Source organism: Sebastes umbrosus, chromosome 23, assembly GCF_015220745.1.
Source record: "Sebastes umbrosus isolate fSebUmb1 chromosome 23, fSebUmb1.pri, whole genome shotgun sequence".
Classification (NCBI taxonomy): Eukaryota; Metazoa; Chordata; class Actinopteri; order Perciformes; family Sebastidae; genus Sebastes; species Sebastes umbrosus.
Genome location: NC_051291.1, coordinates 9,646,979 through 9,663,903, shown reverse-complemented (window position 1 = coordinate 9,663,903; position 16,925 = coordinate 9,646,979). Strand labels below are relative to the sequence as shown.

The window sequence follows — 16,925 nt, the reverse complement described above, 5'->3', positions numbered from 1 at the left end:
ACACAAAGGTATCGTACAACAGTACATTTATAAAGGGACAGGTAGTTTACATATTCTTGCAACACTCATCCTAGTCCCATATTGCCTCAAACCAGGGCTCGATATTTTTATTAATTAAATTAAATTAAGTAATCAGTCAGTCAAGGAAAAACATGAATAAATAAAACACTTATAAATAATAATAAAATAAAATATATGCAAAAAAATTAAATAAAGTGTGCAAACTGTCACAAAATAGTAATGAATTTTATAAGTATACTTTTATTTATTTATTTATAATTTTTATATATATATTTGAATCTATTTGTTTTTCATTCTTTACTGTCTTATTACTTGATTTAATTCCATGTTTAAATAGATTAATATATATAAGATAAAAGTGTGTAAACTGTCACAAAATAGTGACGGATTTTATTACAGTGCATACTTTAATTTATTTTTTTATATTTTTTAAATATATATTTTTTTACATTTGTTTTGTTTTCATCTATTTATGTATGTTTTTCATTCTTTAGTGTCTGATTACTTAATTTAATTCCATGTTTAAATAGATAAAAATAAAAAATAAATTAAATACAAAGAAAATTAAATATAAAAATAAAATAAAGTGTGCAAACTGTCCCAAAATAGTGACAAATTTTATATCAATACATATATTTTTTTTTTTTAGGTTTTTCATTCTTTACTGTCTGATTACTTAATTCCATGTTTAAATAGATAAATAAAAATAAAATATAGAAAAATAAAATAAATTAATAAAAAGTGTGCAAACATTTCTTTTTCAAGTTGTTTGTCTAGCTAACAGTCCAAAGCTGAAAGGTTTTCAGTTTATTGTCATAGAAAACTAAGAACACTTGTAAATAAAGTGGACTTGACTAGCTTCCTGTACAAAATGAGAACAAGCAAGACGCCGGCATCTTTTGTAGAAAAATGAAAAAATATTCTCATTTATTGAGGTAATTTTCTCTAGAAAAACTTGAGGTAACAATTTGCATAGTATAACTTTCATAAATTTACACACACACATACACACATCCATGGAGTAGTAACCAAAAACGCCAACAACGTCTGACAATGAAAGAAAACAAATATGAAGTGTGCTTTTTGAAGGATCATGGTTGAGATGGAGAATACTTATGGAGATAAATATCTGTATTACACTGCAGAGATCCGGTTGAATGTGGATATTGTACTGACTGGATGGTAAATAAAAATACAGCATGTACACACAGCTACTTACTGGTGACAAACAGTCATAACTGCTGGTGGAGTTGAACAATCATCAGTTGTATAAAACTTTTAAAAACAGTCAGTGGCCGGCCTCTTGTCTAAAACCTCTGAGGAGGATCGTATAAAAATACATTCATAATGTAAATGCTGGTGTGGGTGGGACTGCAGCGGAGCAGATTCCACTTTGCTGGATTGATATAAAAATATATTCTCAACAAAAGGGCACTTTTCTAGTACACTAGTATGCGTCTGGGATGGATCGCTGAAGGTTAATTACATTCTGGAGCAGAGAGGTGGCAGCATTTAGCCAAAATAAAACTTTGGAAACTTTTTCCTCCCTCAGTGAAAGATGGGGAGAAAAAATAAAAAAAACACAAATGTTGAACCGTTTTGGAAACGCTGAGAGGTTTTTCCATAGACTTCCTCCAAAGGCTTTGGCTTGAGGTCTGCCAATGTTTCCTGACAGACCCAGAGAGAAAAATAAGATTCCTGCGCTGCTTGTGTACAGATCTTTAACTAGAAACCCCGTAAAAAAAAACAGCCTATTCTGTAGAAATTAGTGCATTTCTGGCAGCCGTCTTTCTTAAACCTGTCTAAAATACAGGGAGGCCGTTTTCTAGTGAGTTAATGACATTTTACAACCCGACATCCAGTTCTGCGACGACTATCTAAAGTGACTGAGAAACATTTCAGTTGATTTTAAACGAAACAAACAATCAACAGACAACACGTGAATGCACCTGTAGAGGACACTGTTGGCTGCTACTGAGAGACATCTTGGCTGATACTCTTTTATAAAATAAAAACTGTACACAAATCACAAACATCGCCATTTTTCTTTTTTAAAAATACCTACATATAAACACCATATACAAGAAGTTCACAAAGCAGAACCAGGTTTTAAAAAAAAGGTGTCCTCTTTTTTTTCTTATTTAGAAAAATAGACTAAAAAAACACACCAGTCCTCCCACGATATAAAATGCCCAAAGAAAGAGAGAACGAGCGATAGGAGGGGCTGTGCTGATATCTTCTCGCTGAGGAGGAGGAGGAGGAGGATGAAGAGGGGGATTGTGGTCCTATAGCGGCCGGTCTTTGTCCTGAGTTACTCGCTGTGTGTAGAAGAGGATGTAGGCCTGAGCGCGACAGACCTCGTCCACCGAACACACGTTCAGCTTAGAGTCATTACAGTGAACCCAAAAGCCTGCAGGAGAAAACAAGGACAAACTATTAATAAGAAGACAGTCGTAGCACACAGAGAAGCAAAAACACAACAGTCTGAATGAACGAATGAGACAATTAGACTCATGCAGGGCCTAAGGAACCAATTTTAGAGAGATGTACCGATCGATCGGCCACCATTCAAACCTGTTATGAACAAACCGGTTCAGGTCTTTCAGTTAAACCCTGCTGTGCTCTTCACTCACCTCCTTCTGTGTTGTAGCAGTAGGAGGTGTAGTGGCCCGAGCCGAAGCCCTTCCCATGATGCATCACCACAGCGGAGAGGTCGTAGAGGAAGTGCTTGGGGCGCGGCGAGCCCGGGGAGCTGGGGCTGCTGGGAACGGAGCAGGGCACACCTTTGGGCGAGGGCTCGAGGCAGCAGTAGGGCTCCATGTCGAGGAGCTGGTCGAAGCTGACGTGGACTCCGATCTTCTCCCGGTGGTTCCGCCCCGACCACCTGACGAGCAATCACAAGACGGAAAAACAGTAAGTCAGTGAGCCATTACTACAGCCTTTTCCAACTGGAAACTTAATTTTCTGTCATCTTTCAGTTGTTAAAAGGCACTAATCTTTGGCAATAGACGGTTTGACAAACATTTGTATTAGTAGTATTAATCACATGTTGTTTTTTCTGCTAATAACATGGCAGTCAGGCTCAATTTTCATATAAAAAACGACCCCAAATGTCTGTTTGTTGACCTGGTAGAGAGCTGCCCTTATAGATGAATATAACAGAATTGGCCACAGAGATTGGCTGTAACTCTGCTGTGATCATCATCAACATCATCATCATCATACCTGAAGCGTTTGAGGTGAAGCCGCAGGACCTGAGGCAGTTTGTGGACCATCAGCTGTTTTTGTGCTTCAGTCAGGAGGACCGGTTTGGAGGAGGAGCGCCGTCGAGCCGCTGCAAACGAGAGGAGAGAGTTGACAGGTAATTAAAAAAAAAACGTTACTCCGCAGAGTGTCGCCTTGGAAAGGGGGATTTTTCATAGATTTTTATCATACAACATTTTGGGTACACAGCATCACACAGACTCAGATCACTTTAACCTCTATTCACATTAAAAAATAGCTCCATGATGACATGTTTGGACAAGCTTAATACAATAACTGGAGTTGGGGAGAGAACAGAAAAGACAGACGTATCCAGGTGTCAATGCGTTGATATCAAATCTCTGATTTAGAAGATAAAGCGAGTGTGTGCGTGTTGACATGACTTGAACTCACAGTTGCACTGCTCACAGGCATAGATGTTTCCCTCCAGCGCTTCAGTCTCTGTGAACTTGGCCAGCATTTCCGTCAAATGGCACGACGCCTGAGCGGCCGACTCCCTGCTATTACTGTGGTATCGCTCCGGGAACTCCAGAGACAGATCCCAGAACGGCTCCACGGTGTTGGAGCGGTGGTCGCAGGCCAGACACGTCACCTGCACACCAGAGGGGAGGGAAATACAGACATATTATACATAGAATATTATTCTAACTATCCCGGCCACCTGGTGTGCTGGTTTCCTGTCTCTTTATACTGTATCAAAAATATAAGAAATACAAAGTGGTGAGTAGCCACAGAGACCCCAAACCCCCCACACAGGCCTCTATTCAGCAGGAGCAGGTGTCACAGTGTGTGATCGGCCTCCACAAGTAGACGCTGATCCCTCGTCCTCATACTAACTCACTACTCTCTCTACGTTTTTCCTCCATTAGCTACTGGATGTGATCTTGAACTTTGGTTGTATACATCGAAATATTGTCATCAGCTGCTCATATGTCTGTAAACATTAAACCAGGTCTCACAATCACACTCTAAGCACACAAAAAATAGCAAAAGTATAATTTTTACATCAAGAAGTGGGTCCTTTTACTTTGAAAATGGAGTGAAACTATTCAACTGATATTACATTTTCAATTTCAAATGCCTTGTTGTATCCGAACAACAGTCCAAAACTAAAAGGTATTCGGTTTAGTATAATAAATGACAAAGAAAAGCAGCAAGGCCTCACACTGGAGCACTAGAAACCAGACTGCATTTTGTCACTAATTTTGCATGAAAAATGACAGTTAGTGGCAGATTATTTTTCAGCAGAAGCTATTTAGCACCCAGGTGTCAGAAGCCAACAATATTATTTGCACACCGGTGTAAATAGCATGGCAGAGACAAGCACCCAGCTGTCCGTAGCAAACAACAACACACACTACCAAGTAGTTTTGATGCCTAAACCAAACTGAGACTGAAAATAATAATAGGTCATCTAAGTGTGAAAATAGGCGTCTCATGGGTGAAAGGTGGCCACAACCTACTCCCTGCACACATTTCGTCGCTCTTTATATTACTACTACAGTATTACTACTACTACTACTACTACTAAATCTTTTTAAGTAGCATATTCAACTGGGCCGGGTGTAAATAGCCGAGAAGCTGCCGTATGACTTTTCTCTCTGGTGTGCAAATAGACACTATTATTTTTCTGGCGATCGACTAACGGATGAATTGACAAATCATTTCAGTTCTACTCAGGGCTGTATCGAAGATCAATACTGTGTTAACATGGAAGAGAGCAAAGAAAAGGTAAAACCATCAGCAACTCAACCTTAAAAACCCTGGGTGAAAGGTGAAGCTTGTGTTACCCAATGGTTAAGTGAAGGTGTTAGCAGGTGTGTGTATGTGTGTGTGTGTATGTATGTCGTACCTGGCTGAGCAGCTGACCGTGGAAGATGGTGTTGACCACGCTGAGCACCTGCTTGATGAGTCGTTTCTGCGGGACTCCTGCGGTGGTCGTGTGCTTGCCGGTGTTCTCCAGCTCGTGCTGCACCTTGTCCAACAGCTCGCACAGGAACTCCTGCGCGTCCTGCTGGGCGTAGCCCCTGAATGCCGGGATTAGCTGCCACACCGAGTGGAGCATGGCAAAAGGCGAGACCAGCGCCCACTTGCCCGACCACATGACCTGGAACAGGGTGTGCAGCTCGTGGCAGAGCGAGATGTGCTTCGAGCTGGGCTCTTTGGGTTGGATCAGCTCCATGCTGCGGGTCCGCGACGCCCCGCCGCTCAGCCCGGCGCCAGACCCTGAACTGGTCTGGAACCCCCTCCTCTGGATCAGGGGGGACTGGGACGAGGCGTTCCCTGCCAGTTGGCCGTGGACGGCAGACGCCAGTAGCTCCAGCGCCTGGGTCAGATCCAGGCGCAGGAAGCACTCCCTGAAGACGTGAAGGTGGCTCAGCACCTGCAGGATGGAGTTCATATAACAGGTGTTGCCTAAGTTCCTCAGGCCCGTCACTCCGGGAGTGACCGTGGGACGCCGTTTGAAGGGCGAGCCACCCTGTTTGGTACTCTGCTTGCGGCGAACAGGTGTTTGGGCAGGACGGGGGGGCGCTGAGGGCGTTTTGGGCTTTGATTTGGTGGTAGAAGAACGGGTCCGGGGTTTGGGAGGTGGGTGGACGTTTTTCGTCCGTTCACTTCTTCTGGGCGTGACAGCGGCAGGGCTCTGAGTCCTCGTCCTGCAGGTGAGCGATGGGGGCACGGGGGATATTGTCTTGTTGCGTGTCCTCTGAGGCGTTGTGACTGCCGCATCTGCAACTCTCTGGCTCTTCCGACGTAAGCGGCGACTCTTCCTGAGAGGGGCGTTCTCCAGCTCGTCCTGTAGCTGCCTTTTTAGAACCCGCCTCCTCTCCCTCGCCTCCCGTTTCTGCTCTTCCTCCTCCTCCCTCTTCCTCTCTTCTTCCTCCCTCTTCTTTCCGCATTCTGTCAGTGCAAACCAGAAGCGAAAGACGCGTCCCATGAGCGCTCTGCGGCGGTGCCAGAGCGCTGTAAACATCCTGTCCTCGTCCCTCAGCTGCAGCTCACGGGCGCCGGACGGCATGAGGGCATCGGGGGCGGCGCTAGCAGAGCGGAGGGTGCGGCCACTGCGGGTGGTGACCTCATAGCGCTGGCTCTGGATGGCACTGAGCGTGCTGCGAAGCAGCTTCAGATCTCCGGTGGCGTTGTCATTCAGAACGTAGTCGTCACACAGGTAACAAAAGACGTAAAGTTCATTAACCTCCATGGCCAGCGGGTGGTGCTGCTGCTGGAAGTGCTGCAGAGCGTGCTCCTCGATGTAGCGCCCGCACGCCACGTGAGCGCAGCCCAGGCAGGCCCATATAGACTCGCTGGTGTTGCAGTCGACGCAGTGCCACTTCTGGGGGTTGAGGATGGAGTGGTCCGGGGCCAGCCGCAGCCTCCCCACATGCTTACATCTGTCCATTACACACTCCGGCCCGCTGCGCTGGCTGGCTGCGTCAGTCAATAACTGACTGTCTGTGTGTGTCTCTGTGTGTGTGTCAACGTTTCACACTGGCTTCATATCACCATGGTGACCATGGCGAGCTTAGAAATGGGACCCTACCAGGGCATGGTGGCGTCTAGAGGGGAGAGAGGACAGATGTGGTCAGTCAAGATGGAATCATAGAGCAGATACTGGGAAATTAAAACTGATCTGTGCTTCAAAACAGATCTATAAGTTCTACATAATTATGATCTTGTAATCTTGTCTTCATATTGTTTGATCATCTACACTTAGAGGCCAAACATATAGTTAAAAAAAGCACATTCGGTGTCATATCATAACGACATCCTGTTCTTTTCCTGGAAACACACAATAAAATTATTATCTCGAAGTCACTACGTCTAACCTCCGATCACTCGGTTTTATGAGGCAATAGCTCTACACAGTAAACCGCGGCACACAGCCAGGTGGCCAGCAGGCCGAAACAGAAACACGGGCCAACAGTGAAATAAGTGGTTGATAAACATTACGGCGCTGAGTGTTGCCAGGCACGTCCACTGACAAACAGAAAGGTGTGTTAAGTTAACACAGGCTGTTGAAGCTGGATGTGAAACCATCAACAAGACAAACCTTTGAGCTTATTCAGAGATAGTAACTCAGTGACAGCAGCCAGGGTAACTTCACATGGATATGAACGAATGTTGTCAATCGATTTAAAATATCATTCACATATCTTGAGGTCAGAGGTCAAGGGATCCCTTTGAAAATGGCCATGCCAGTTTTTCCTTGCCAAAACTTAGTGTAAGTTTGGAGTGTTATTTAACCTCCTTCGCGACAAGCTAGTATGACATGGTTGGTAGCCTTGAAACTGAGCCTGTTACAACCTAAAAATTGCAAGTCGCATTAAAGTAGTGTTAAAACGTTGAAGCTTCTGACTGTGGGAGAAAAAAACTGTGGATTGTACTTTGGTTTGAAGACAACTAAACCCAACAATCAGTCCTCTTTTCACATCCCTGGGGGCGTCGGTGTACCTCAGCTGAGAAAGTGGGGATCCTTGAGTGGGCTGAGCCCTATCAAACCCCCCACTGGGGTCAAAGAAGTAAGATTATCCAACAAAAGGGGGACTGAGCTTGCAAAGTGGTGCAGCCTTTTGTCTGAGTACAGGACTACCTTTGCTGGGGGAAATGAAAGAGTGGAAACCAGAAATGGCGTAGGCAGCGGAAAGGGGAAAGTGATGGAGGGATTAGAGCACAGGAAAGTTGGGACATGAGGTTTCTAACTTCAGAAATGTCTTGCTTCATTCCATTAAACACTTTAAAAAAACAACAACAATATGATTGAAAGCATCCAGGTTAAAAGTAGGCGTCTACTTCCATTTATTTAAATGGTTCATATTTTGTTACACTTTGTTTAGCTCTTTTTTTTTTTACTGTTAGCTGATGCATCTTTACTTTTGCACTATCCCCTTTGCTGCCGTACACTGCAAATTCCCCCACTGCAGGACTAATAAAGGAATATCTTATATTATCTTATCATGATCTCAAGCAATAAAGGTGCAGAATAACGTGGCACTTTACTGTCACTGTAATCAGCAACTCTAATGTCCACATCAGAGCCTCACTGAGGGCTGTCCACATTGTGAGTTACATTAATCATTGAGCTTTTACAGGATCAAATCATTGACTTGATCCTGTAATACAGCAAACAGTGCGAAGACTCTTGGGAGAGTTGCTCCAGAGTTTTCTGATGTCACCCCACTTTTTTATCAGCAAGGTTGTCTACATCAGATCTTCACTAAGGACTGTCCACATTGTGAGTTACAGTAATCACTGAGCTTTACAGGATAAAGTCATTGACTTGGGGTTTACTCAGTAAAATGTTTATCAGATTGTGCTGTCATGAGTGTGTGATATGGATCCAAGACAGACCCTGTTGATAAAGTGATAGAATCCTGTTAAGATTGCTAAACCACAGAGGTTCAGGTGGTATCATGATCATGTTCCTACAATAAAAGGTGCAGAATAACGTGGCACTTTGATGTCACTGTAAGTTGTGTAATCTGTGAGTTACAGTAATCACGGAGCTTTACAGGACAAAGTCATTGACTTGATGTCATGTAGTACAGCAAACAGTGTGAAGACTCTTGGGAGAGTTGCTCCAGAGTTTTCTAATGTCACCCCAAGTTTTTATCAGCAAAGTTGTCCACATCAGAGCCTCACTAAGGACTGTCCAGATTGTGAGTTACAGTAATCACTTAGCTCTGCAGGATAAAGTCATTGACTTGATGTCATGTAATACAGCAAACAGTGTGAAGACTCTTGGGAGAGTTGCTCCAGAGTTTCTAAATGTCACCCCAAGTTTTTATCAGCAAAGTTAGCGCGCTTTGGTTTGTCCTTGTGACTGCGTGGTCTGAAGTGGGCTGAAAACACCCCACAAACCTCACACTAACACGGGTTAAATAAGCCTCAACAAACCCCCATCAGCGTGTCTAGTCTCTCACCAAACTGTAGGACACAACAGCAAACAAAGACAGCGTGATAAGGAGAGTCCAAAACACAGTGCAACTTCTTTTTAGGTAACCTCTCCTGCTAAGGTTAGCGAGCTAAGCGTGTAATTGATACAGCAAAATACTGAAATAATACATCTAAATCAGTGTAAAAACATTAGAGGAGAAGTGTCTGAAATTGCTTTAAATACAAGTAAACACAAACAAGCGCCACGTGTGTGAGATCTGTCGTTTTTCCTGTATTAAATAAAGAGATTAGTGAGCCCCTAGCATGCTAGCTAGCAATAGCCTAGCATGCTAACTAGCATTAGCCAACCAGGCTTGCTTCCCTCTTAGCATTAGCCTAGCATGCTAGCATTAGCCTAGCATGCTAGTTAGCATTAGCCTAGCTGCTGCGGTTAATCCTAACAAGTTTACCCCGGAGAGGTCAGCTCCGGCTCGGCTTTAAAACAACCCGGCTGGATGTGTTTAAACAACCACAGACAGTAGCAGAGGCTCCAGTGTTACCGTGTTGTTGGTAGTGAGTGTTATGAGAGAAAGAGATCCATCCTTACCGAGCGTCTTCTCCTCCTTCACGGCGGTTAACTCCTCTGTTGCTACAGTGATCGCCATCTTGTCCAGTCCTCTGTCGCGTGGTGCTGGCTCGAGCGCGTCCTCGATACGTGACGTTGTTGTTGTTGTTGTTGTTGTTGGTGGTGATGATGATGATGATGGGGAAGTTAACTATTATTGTGTTTTTAAAGTTGTCATTCTAGTGTTTTCAGAACTGTTTGGTGTTCACAGTTTGATGTCAGACTGTTAGATGTTAGTTTTATTATAGTTTAAGTGTTTTATTCATAGATTTTCCTGTCAGTTGTTGCATTGTGGTGCTTTATTGGGTCTATTTATTTTTATTTTTTTTGTTAGTTGTTGTTTATTCTGTCACAGTGTCACTTTTCATAAAAATAATAAGCCAAAGAGGGACTGGACAAAACTGATTTACACTAATAATAATGAAATACAAGTAATGCCAATTTATACCATTAGAGGGAGCTGTTGCATTATTTACTATAAAGTAAAAAGCCCAAAGCAAAAGCAACAATATCATAGTATAAAAATATCAATTACAAGTAAAAGTCCTGCATTAAATAAGCGTTATTAATCCTGCAGTTAAATAACGCTCCAAACTTACGCTAAATTTGGATGAGGAAAAACTGTTTGACCATTTTCAAAGGGGTCCCTTGACCTCTGACCTCAAGATATGTGAATGAAAATGGGTTCTATGGATACCCACGAGTCTCCCCTTTACAGACATGCCCACTTTATGATAATCACATGCAGTTTGGGGCAAGTCATAGTCAAATCAGCACACTGACACACTGACAGCTGTTGTTGCCTGTCGGGCTGCAGTTTGCCATGTTATGATTTGGGCATATTTTTTATGCTAAATGCAGTACCTGTGAGGGTTTCTGTACAATATTTGTCATTGTTTTGTGTTGTTCATTGATTTCCAATAACAAAGCAAGCCTATTTGCCCACTCCCATGTTGATAAGAGTATTAAATATATGTTTATATAGCGCTTATATAAAAAATGTGTGATTAATCACGGACAATCATGCAATTAATCGCAATTAAATATTGTAATCGATTGACAGCCCAAATTTATATAAGAGCAACTGTAACGTCCCAATGGGATCAATAAAGTATTTCTGATTCTGAATCAGTAATACAAAATATATAATAATAAAACAGTGTGAAAGAGGACATTCTGCAAAACACAAGTACTTTTACTTTTGATACTTTGTTGATAATACTTCTATACTTTTACTGCAGGACTTTTACTTATAATAGAATATTTTTACAGGTGGGTACTGCTATTTTTACTTAAGTAAAATAACTGAATACCACCTTTAACCCTGTAAAGCCCCTTCTTTCATGGATCATAAGTGTGTGTGTGTATTTATCCCTTGCCCTTTAAGGCCCTGCGGTTGTACCTTTAGGAGGTATTTTAAAATGTGCTGGTGTGAGATGCAGGTGTAGCGCTTCATGCTGGTTAATGGGGGCTGGTGGCACTCACTATGTAGATCCTATCAGTGTAGACATGGTTTTTATAACACAACACTTTAATGTCTGCTGTGCGGATTTAAGTCTAAATTGTACAAGTAGTATTGTGTGAGTAGGAGAAGAAAGCTTATGGAAGAGATCATTTATCAAGTGTGGTTGTTATTATAACACATCGTGAATCCCTGTCTAAATATTACAGTAATTTGACATTAAAGAGAATAAAGGGAGGCGTTGGTTTTCATTCGGGAAAACAGCGCCTGAAGGAGGACTTTTAATCTCAACACACGCAAACCTGACTGCATGTGAAGAATCCCTCTCATGTACTGATTAGTGGGGAACTGATCCATACAAGCCCTCTTAAACCCCCACTGAACAGGGGAGTGTGGTAATAGTGTGTGCTTTTATGGGTGTGTGTGTGTGTCAATGGACCAGAGGTGTGTGTGTGAGAGAGATTAAGGGGCGTTTGTGAGTGACTTAGAGAAAGAGGTATGTGTTGATGTGCTATGCGATGCCTGTGAATCACCTCTAATGTTTTTCTCCCTCTATGTCCCCGGGCTTTCACCGCCGTCATGTCCACACATGCTGCTGACTCTCCCTCCCTTTCTCTCTCCCTCCTCGTCTTCTTTTCATCTGCTCTCTCTCATAAACACACATTTTTCTCTGTTACAATACCTCCGAGGACCTCATGTTGATTCGCTAACTTCTATCTTTAAAGCTGCATTAACCAATATCCTTTAGTTTAACATTGAATTTAAATAAAAAACAGAGAGATTTATCACTCAATGATGCAGCTCGACCTCGCTTTGGTGCTTCTTTTAGCTCATTGTTTTGGTTTTACAGCACATTTAGAGTGTTTCAATGTCACTTTTTTCATGAACCCTTGTTTTAAGCAAACAAGCTGATAAAACCAGTGAGCTGAGAAGTGAAAGTGCCTTAAACTTGCGTTCTTTCGAATAACCAGCAGGGGGCGACTCCTTTGGTTGCAAAAAGAAGTCTGATTGTATAGAAGTCTGTGAGAAAATGAGCCTACTTCTCACTTGATTTATTACCTCAGTAAACATTGTAAACATGAGTTTATGGTCTCAATTGCTAGCTTCAAGTCTTTTTCAATACAGCATGATGTTCATTTAGTAAATTATGGTCCCATTTAGAGTCAGATAGACCATAAAGCAGGGGATGCTTTAGGGCATGGCTACCTTGTGATTGACAGGTCGCTACCACAGAGTTGTCCGGTCTGGGAGTTGTCCGTGTTTTCGTCTTACAACTTTAACCCTTTCACAGTGTGTTTTCAGTTCACGAAAGTTAATTATAACATTTTGGTCGCCTAAAAATGTCTAATTCAGCGTTTGGTTGTCCTTCGCCCCACCCCCACGTGTCACTTCTGATTGAAAAAAACCAAGACGGCAACAGCCAAAAACCAAGATGGTGATGGCCAAAATGCTACACTGTTTCTTTAAATGGATTAAAAACAAATGAGATATACTGTGTCATTAGTGAGCTGTAGAGGTGCTAGTAGGCAGATTTAGTCACCTTTGGACAGAGCCAGGCTAGATGCTAGAAGTCCGGTTCGTTACTTGTCTCCAAAATATAAACAATAGTAGGCATGATGTAAAGTTCGATTCATATGAGTTTGGGATGTTGCGATTGGGCAGCACTTTTCTACACTGTAGTGGCCAGGGTCGAAATTCGGAATTTCCTCCTCCTCTATTATCTATTTTCTTTCTCGCACACTGGAAGGCTTGGACCTTTTCACTATGAAGAAACAAAATGTGGAAATACTAGATATCTGCACCTCTTGACATCAGTCCGTCTAGCGATCTTACGTCCCGACCCGTACTCGGCCTGTTGTGATACGCACGGCACGGTGAACCCCCCCAAGAAGTTAAGTAAAAGAAAGACCGTACATAATTATAAATAAATCCTCATATCTAAACATAAACTTGAGGGTTTATGTCACAGGTTTCTCACCTGGACCTCATAGGAATAGAAATTCACAAACACACAGGGAAAACATGCAGCTTTGCACCCTGTTTTCATTGGATGGTGGTTTGATAATGTTGGTGAAAGGAAGCCATTCCGGTGGTTTCATGGTGGTGTTAACGCAGCTGGATACGCTGTTGGTTTTGTGGCAGCTGAGAAACACAGGTAGCGGTGAAGCCAGGAGGAAATGCTTCACTTCGCCTGTAAACAAACACATCATCTCCTGTAATTTCTGCTCTCCGATTTGCGGCCTTGGCGAGGACACCGAATATTAACGTTGGCTGCTTTACAGCTTCTTAATCCGTTTTTTAAAGAGTGTCCTGACTTGTCATGAGGGCCTGTGTTTTTCCTCCTAAACTGTCTGTTGTCACATTTATGCGTGAGTTTGTTCATAATAACTCGATGACATCACGTCCTTGTTTTCATGGCTGCATAATAATCAGCAGTAGCGTCTCTATCACTGTGCTATGTCAACATCGGCCTCCCTGTTCTGGCTTGCTCTGGTGATCTTCAGGTATAGAGAAACATTCCTGATGCGTGTGTGTGCACAATTAAGTAAAAAAACAAAGATGGTTTCTGAGGACAGAGCTGGATATTTCCAGGTGAAGGAGTTTCAGTCTGGTTTCCTGTATATGCCGTAAGCTTCTCATTTCCTCTGTAAGTGAATCACAGCTGATGGGATAATACTGACCACATGACTCACTTATCCAGCACACACTTCCTCTCACCGTACTCCTGAGAATAAATCCCCTCTTTCCATATTTATTTCCCTCCCCTCGGGACCTCTGGGTGCTGGTAGCTGTGTGACACCCATAGCAGGCCAGTTTGTCTGTCTCAGGGTGATGGGTGCTACCGAAGAGGGGCATTGTGACTCCCAGCGAGAGGAGGGGAAGGTGGGGGGGTTATTGTCCCCGAGCCTGCGGGAGCTGCCATGCACTCGGCGGCCAATAGCAACACAAGAATGCTGACGGGACAAAGGCCATAACTCCATTCTATAGCAACACAAGCGGGGCATTGTGTTCATACAGGCACACACACACTCGTGTACACACACATGCATGTATTACTACAGTAGCACACACACATACACATAAGCTATACCGGAGCAAACTATGCATCTGAGCAAGCATGCCAAACACTCATTCATCAACTAGTTTCCCACACCATGCAACCCCCCACAGGACATCTCCATCACAGGCTGAGAATGGCCAGTCAATCTGGGGACAATGAGGGGGGGCGAGCGAGCAAGAGAGGCAGTGACAGAGAGAGAGAGAGAGAGAGAGAGAGAGAGAGAGAGGGGAGGTCCATGGTTCAGCTGCAGCACTTCATGTGTTTGTGGCTCCCTGTTGCGTCTACGCTTCAAGGCCGGTTCCCACTACATAAAACACCTCCCTCCTCTGACTGACCTGAAGGTCTGCACCGAGCAGTTAGTGGAAAAAGTACTCAGATACTTTACTTCAGTAAAAGTACCAATATACTGATGAAACATAAGTAAAAGTCCCGCATTCACCATCCTACATGAGTAAAAGTGCATAAGTATTATCAGAAAAATGTGTGTATGCAGCATTTTACTGTTGTAGCTGGTCTAGCTGGAGCTGGTTTTAACTACTTTATATACAGTTTATTCAGTGGCCCCTCTAAAGGCCCTGACACACCAAGCCGACGGTTGGCCGTCAGACAGTTTGGGGCCGTCGGTGAGCGTCTCTCGGCCTAGTTTTTGCAGTGTGTCCCGCACCGTCTGCACCGTTTTTCAGTCGATTCAGCATGTTGAATTGTCGGTGAGAGAAATCCCTCTGATTGGCTGTTCAGCTTAAACGAATCAGTGCACAAGAAGATAAAATGGACGTGAGGAAAGCAAGCCAACGAGTTAAGTCAAGAGGACACACATAGAAGGCTCTTCTCATTTCTCATCTTCATCACATCTGATAATTCCGACACACGGATATTTTCACGACGACATGGCCATCTGGAATGAAGCTAAGTGGTGAGTGAGGGTGGTGTGAAAATGGTCGGCAAACGCTGCTTTGTTTCATGTACGTATCATAACAACGGCTTGTATATCCACCCTCCTCGACGAATACAGGCTACCGCCGCCTGCTGGTGTGGAGAGTTATTTCATCTCACGCAGGCGCAGAACGTACGTGGTAACTGGCCGTAGTCTTTGCGGTGTGTTCGGGTGCAACTTGTCGGCCAAAACAAAGGCGACGTTAAGCGACGCAGCAGGCGGCCTTCGTCGCCACTAGTTCTCTGATGTCGGGTTGGTGTGTCCCCAGCTTGAAGCTGCCTACACATGATCAGCGGTAAAATTGCTATGCGCTGGCTGTGCCGTTGTTCTATAGGGAGAGCGGTGTTGTCCGACTAGGCGGAAGCGCTCCCCTTGGCGTGGTGACTTGATTTTAACAAGGCATTGTATTTTATAAGCTTATAATATGCTTTTTAATTATAAAATGTGTATCTGTAAAGTAACCAGTGAGATAATGGAGTAAAAAGTATAATTTTTTCCCACTGAAATGTAGTGGAGTTTAAAGTAGCATAAAATGTAAATGCTCAAGTACAAGTACCTAAAGTACAGTAAGTGATTAAATGTACTTAGTTACTTCCCACCACTGGCACTGAGTCATTCCAGTCACATTCCTCTTCCCGTATGCACTCGTTCACCTCCTCCCCTGCTGTCTGGAAACAGCTTGGCAGCAGCAAGGAGGAGCCGTGACCCCTCTGCCACTAATCTGTGAATGGGCCGTGGATGAGGAAACGTGGGTACAAGAGGCTATCCGGGTCACGGCTGGAAAAAAACAACATCCACTCCCCCGCACCTCTCGCTGAGGAGGCGAGGCCGGCAGACAGGTGAGCGACCTTTGACCCGGCCTGCCGCGGAGCGCTGCTCGACGCGCCAGGAATGTGTCCACACCTCTCGGCCAACCACGTCACGGCGAGTGGGCGAGGAGGCGGTGGGAAACACGCGGGCCGCCTAAACCCAAACAGAGTGTGTGTGCTGGCCCCGGCCTCTCTGTTATGGTCTACATTCTGTGGCGCTGTGTGAATGTAGGGGAGAGTGTTTTGGGAGCGAGAGTGATAGATGACTTAATCTGAAGGGACGGAGAGAGAGAGAGAGAGAGTGAGGAGAGCCGGGTGATAAGGATATTTTTGTCCAATTTATGTGAAGTATTTCAAGGCCTGGGCCGTTATATCAACTGTTGTTGAGAGTTGGAGTTCATGTGAGTGTGTCTGGGAAGCAACAAGGTTTCAATGCCGAAGAGAGAGAGAGCTGCAAACTATTAAAGGAACAGTGTGTAACATTTCGGGGGATCTATTTGCAGAAATGTAATCTATGTTTTCATCAGTGTACAATCACCTGAAACTAAGAATCGTTGTGTTTCGTTAGCTTAGAATGAGTCCTTCAAATCTACATAGAGAGCAGGTCCTCTTCACGAAGTCCACCATGTTGCTCCACCATGTTTCTACAGTAGCCAAGAACGGACAAACCAAACACTGGCTCTAGAGTTACTTTATCGTTTTTACGTTACCTGAAGGTCACCATAGTTCTCCGATGCTTGTGAAACTGCGGTAACGTGAGCTGCAGAGTGCAAAACCGTGCTACCGCCAGCCTCCATCTGACTTCCTTTGCTCCTAAAGTAGTGTTAATATGGTAAGGATGGCCTCTGAGCGAGGCGAACAGCGTTGGTTGCAAT

General features: G+C 43.8%; 1 protein-coding gene across 1 annotated transcript; it reads right to left on the bottom strand.

Annotated features, from left to right (window-relative positions):
• Nucleotides 1–916: 916 nt before the first annotated feature.
• usp44 (ubiquitin specific peptidase 44) lies at nucleotides 917–9,910 on the bottom strand. The gene is made up of 6 exons (XM_037760957.1): nucleotides 9,767–9,910; nucleotides 5,138–6,842; nucleotides 3,679–3,877; nucleotides 3,247–3,355; nucleotides 2,655–2,905; nucleotides 917–2,431 (listed from the first exon to the last, which is right to left on the bottom strand). Exons 2-6 carry the CDS (start codon nucleotides 6,683–6,685, stop codon nucleotides 2,307–2,309), a joined length of 2,232 nt encoding a protein of 743 aa, XP_037616885.1. The 5' UTR covers nucleotides 6,686–6,842; nucleotides 9,767–9,910; the 3' UTR covers nucleotides 917–2,306.
• Between the last annotated feature and the right edge of the window lie 7,015 nt (nucleotides 9,911–16,925).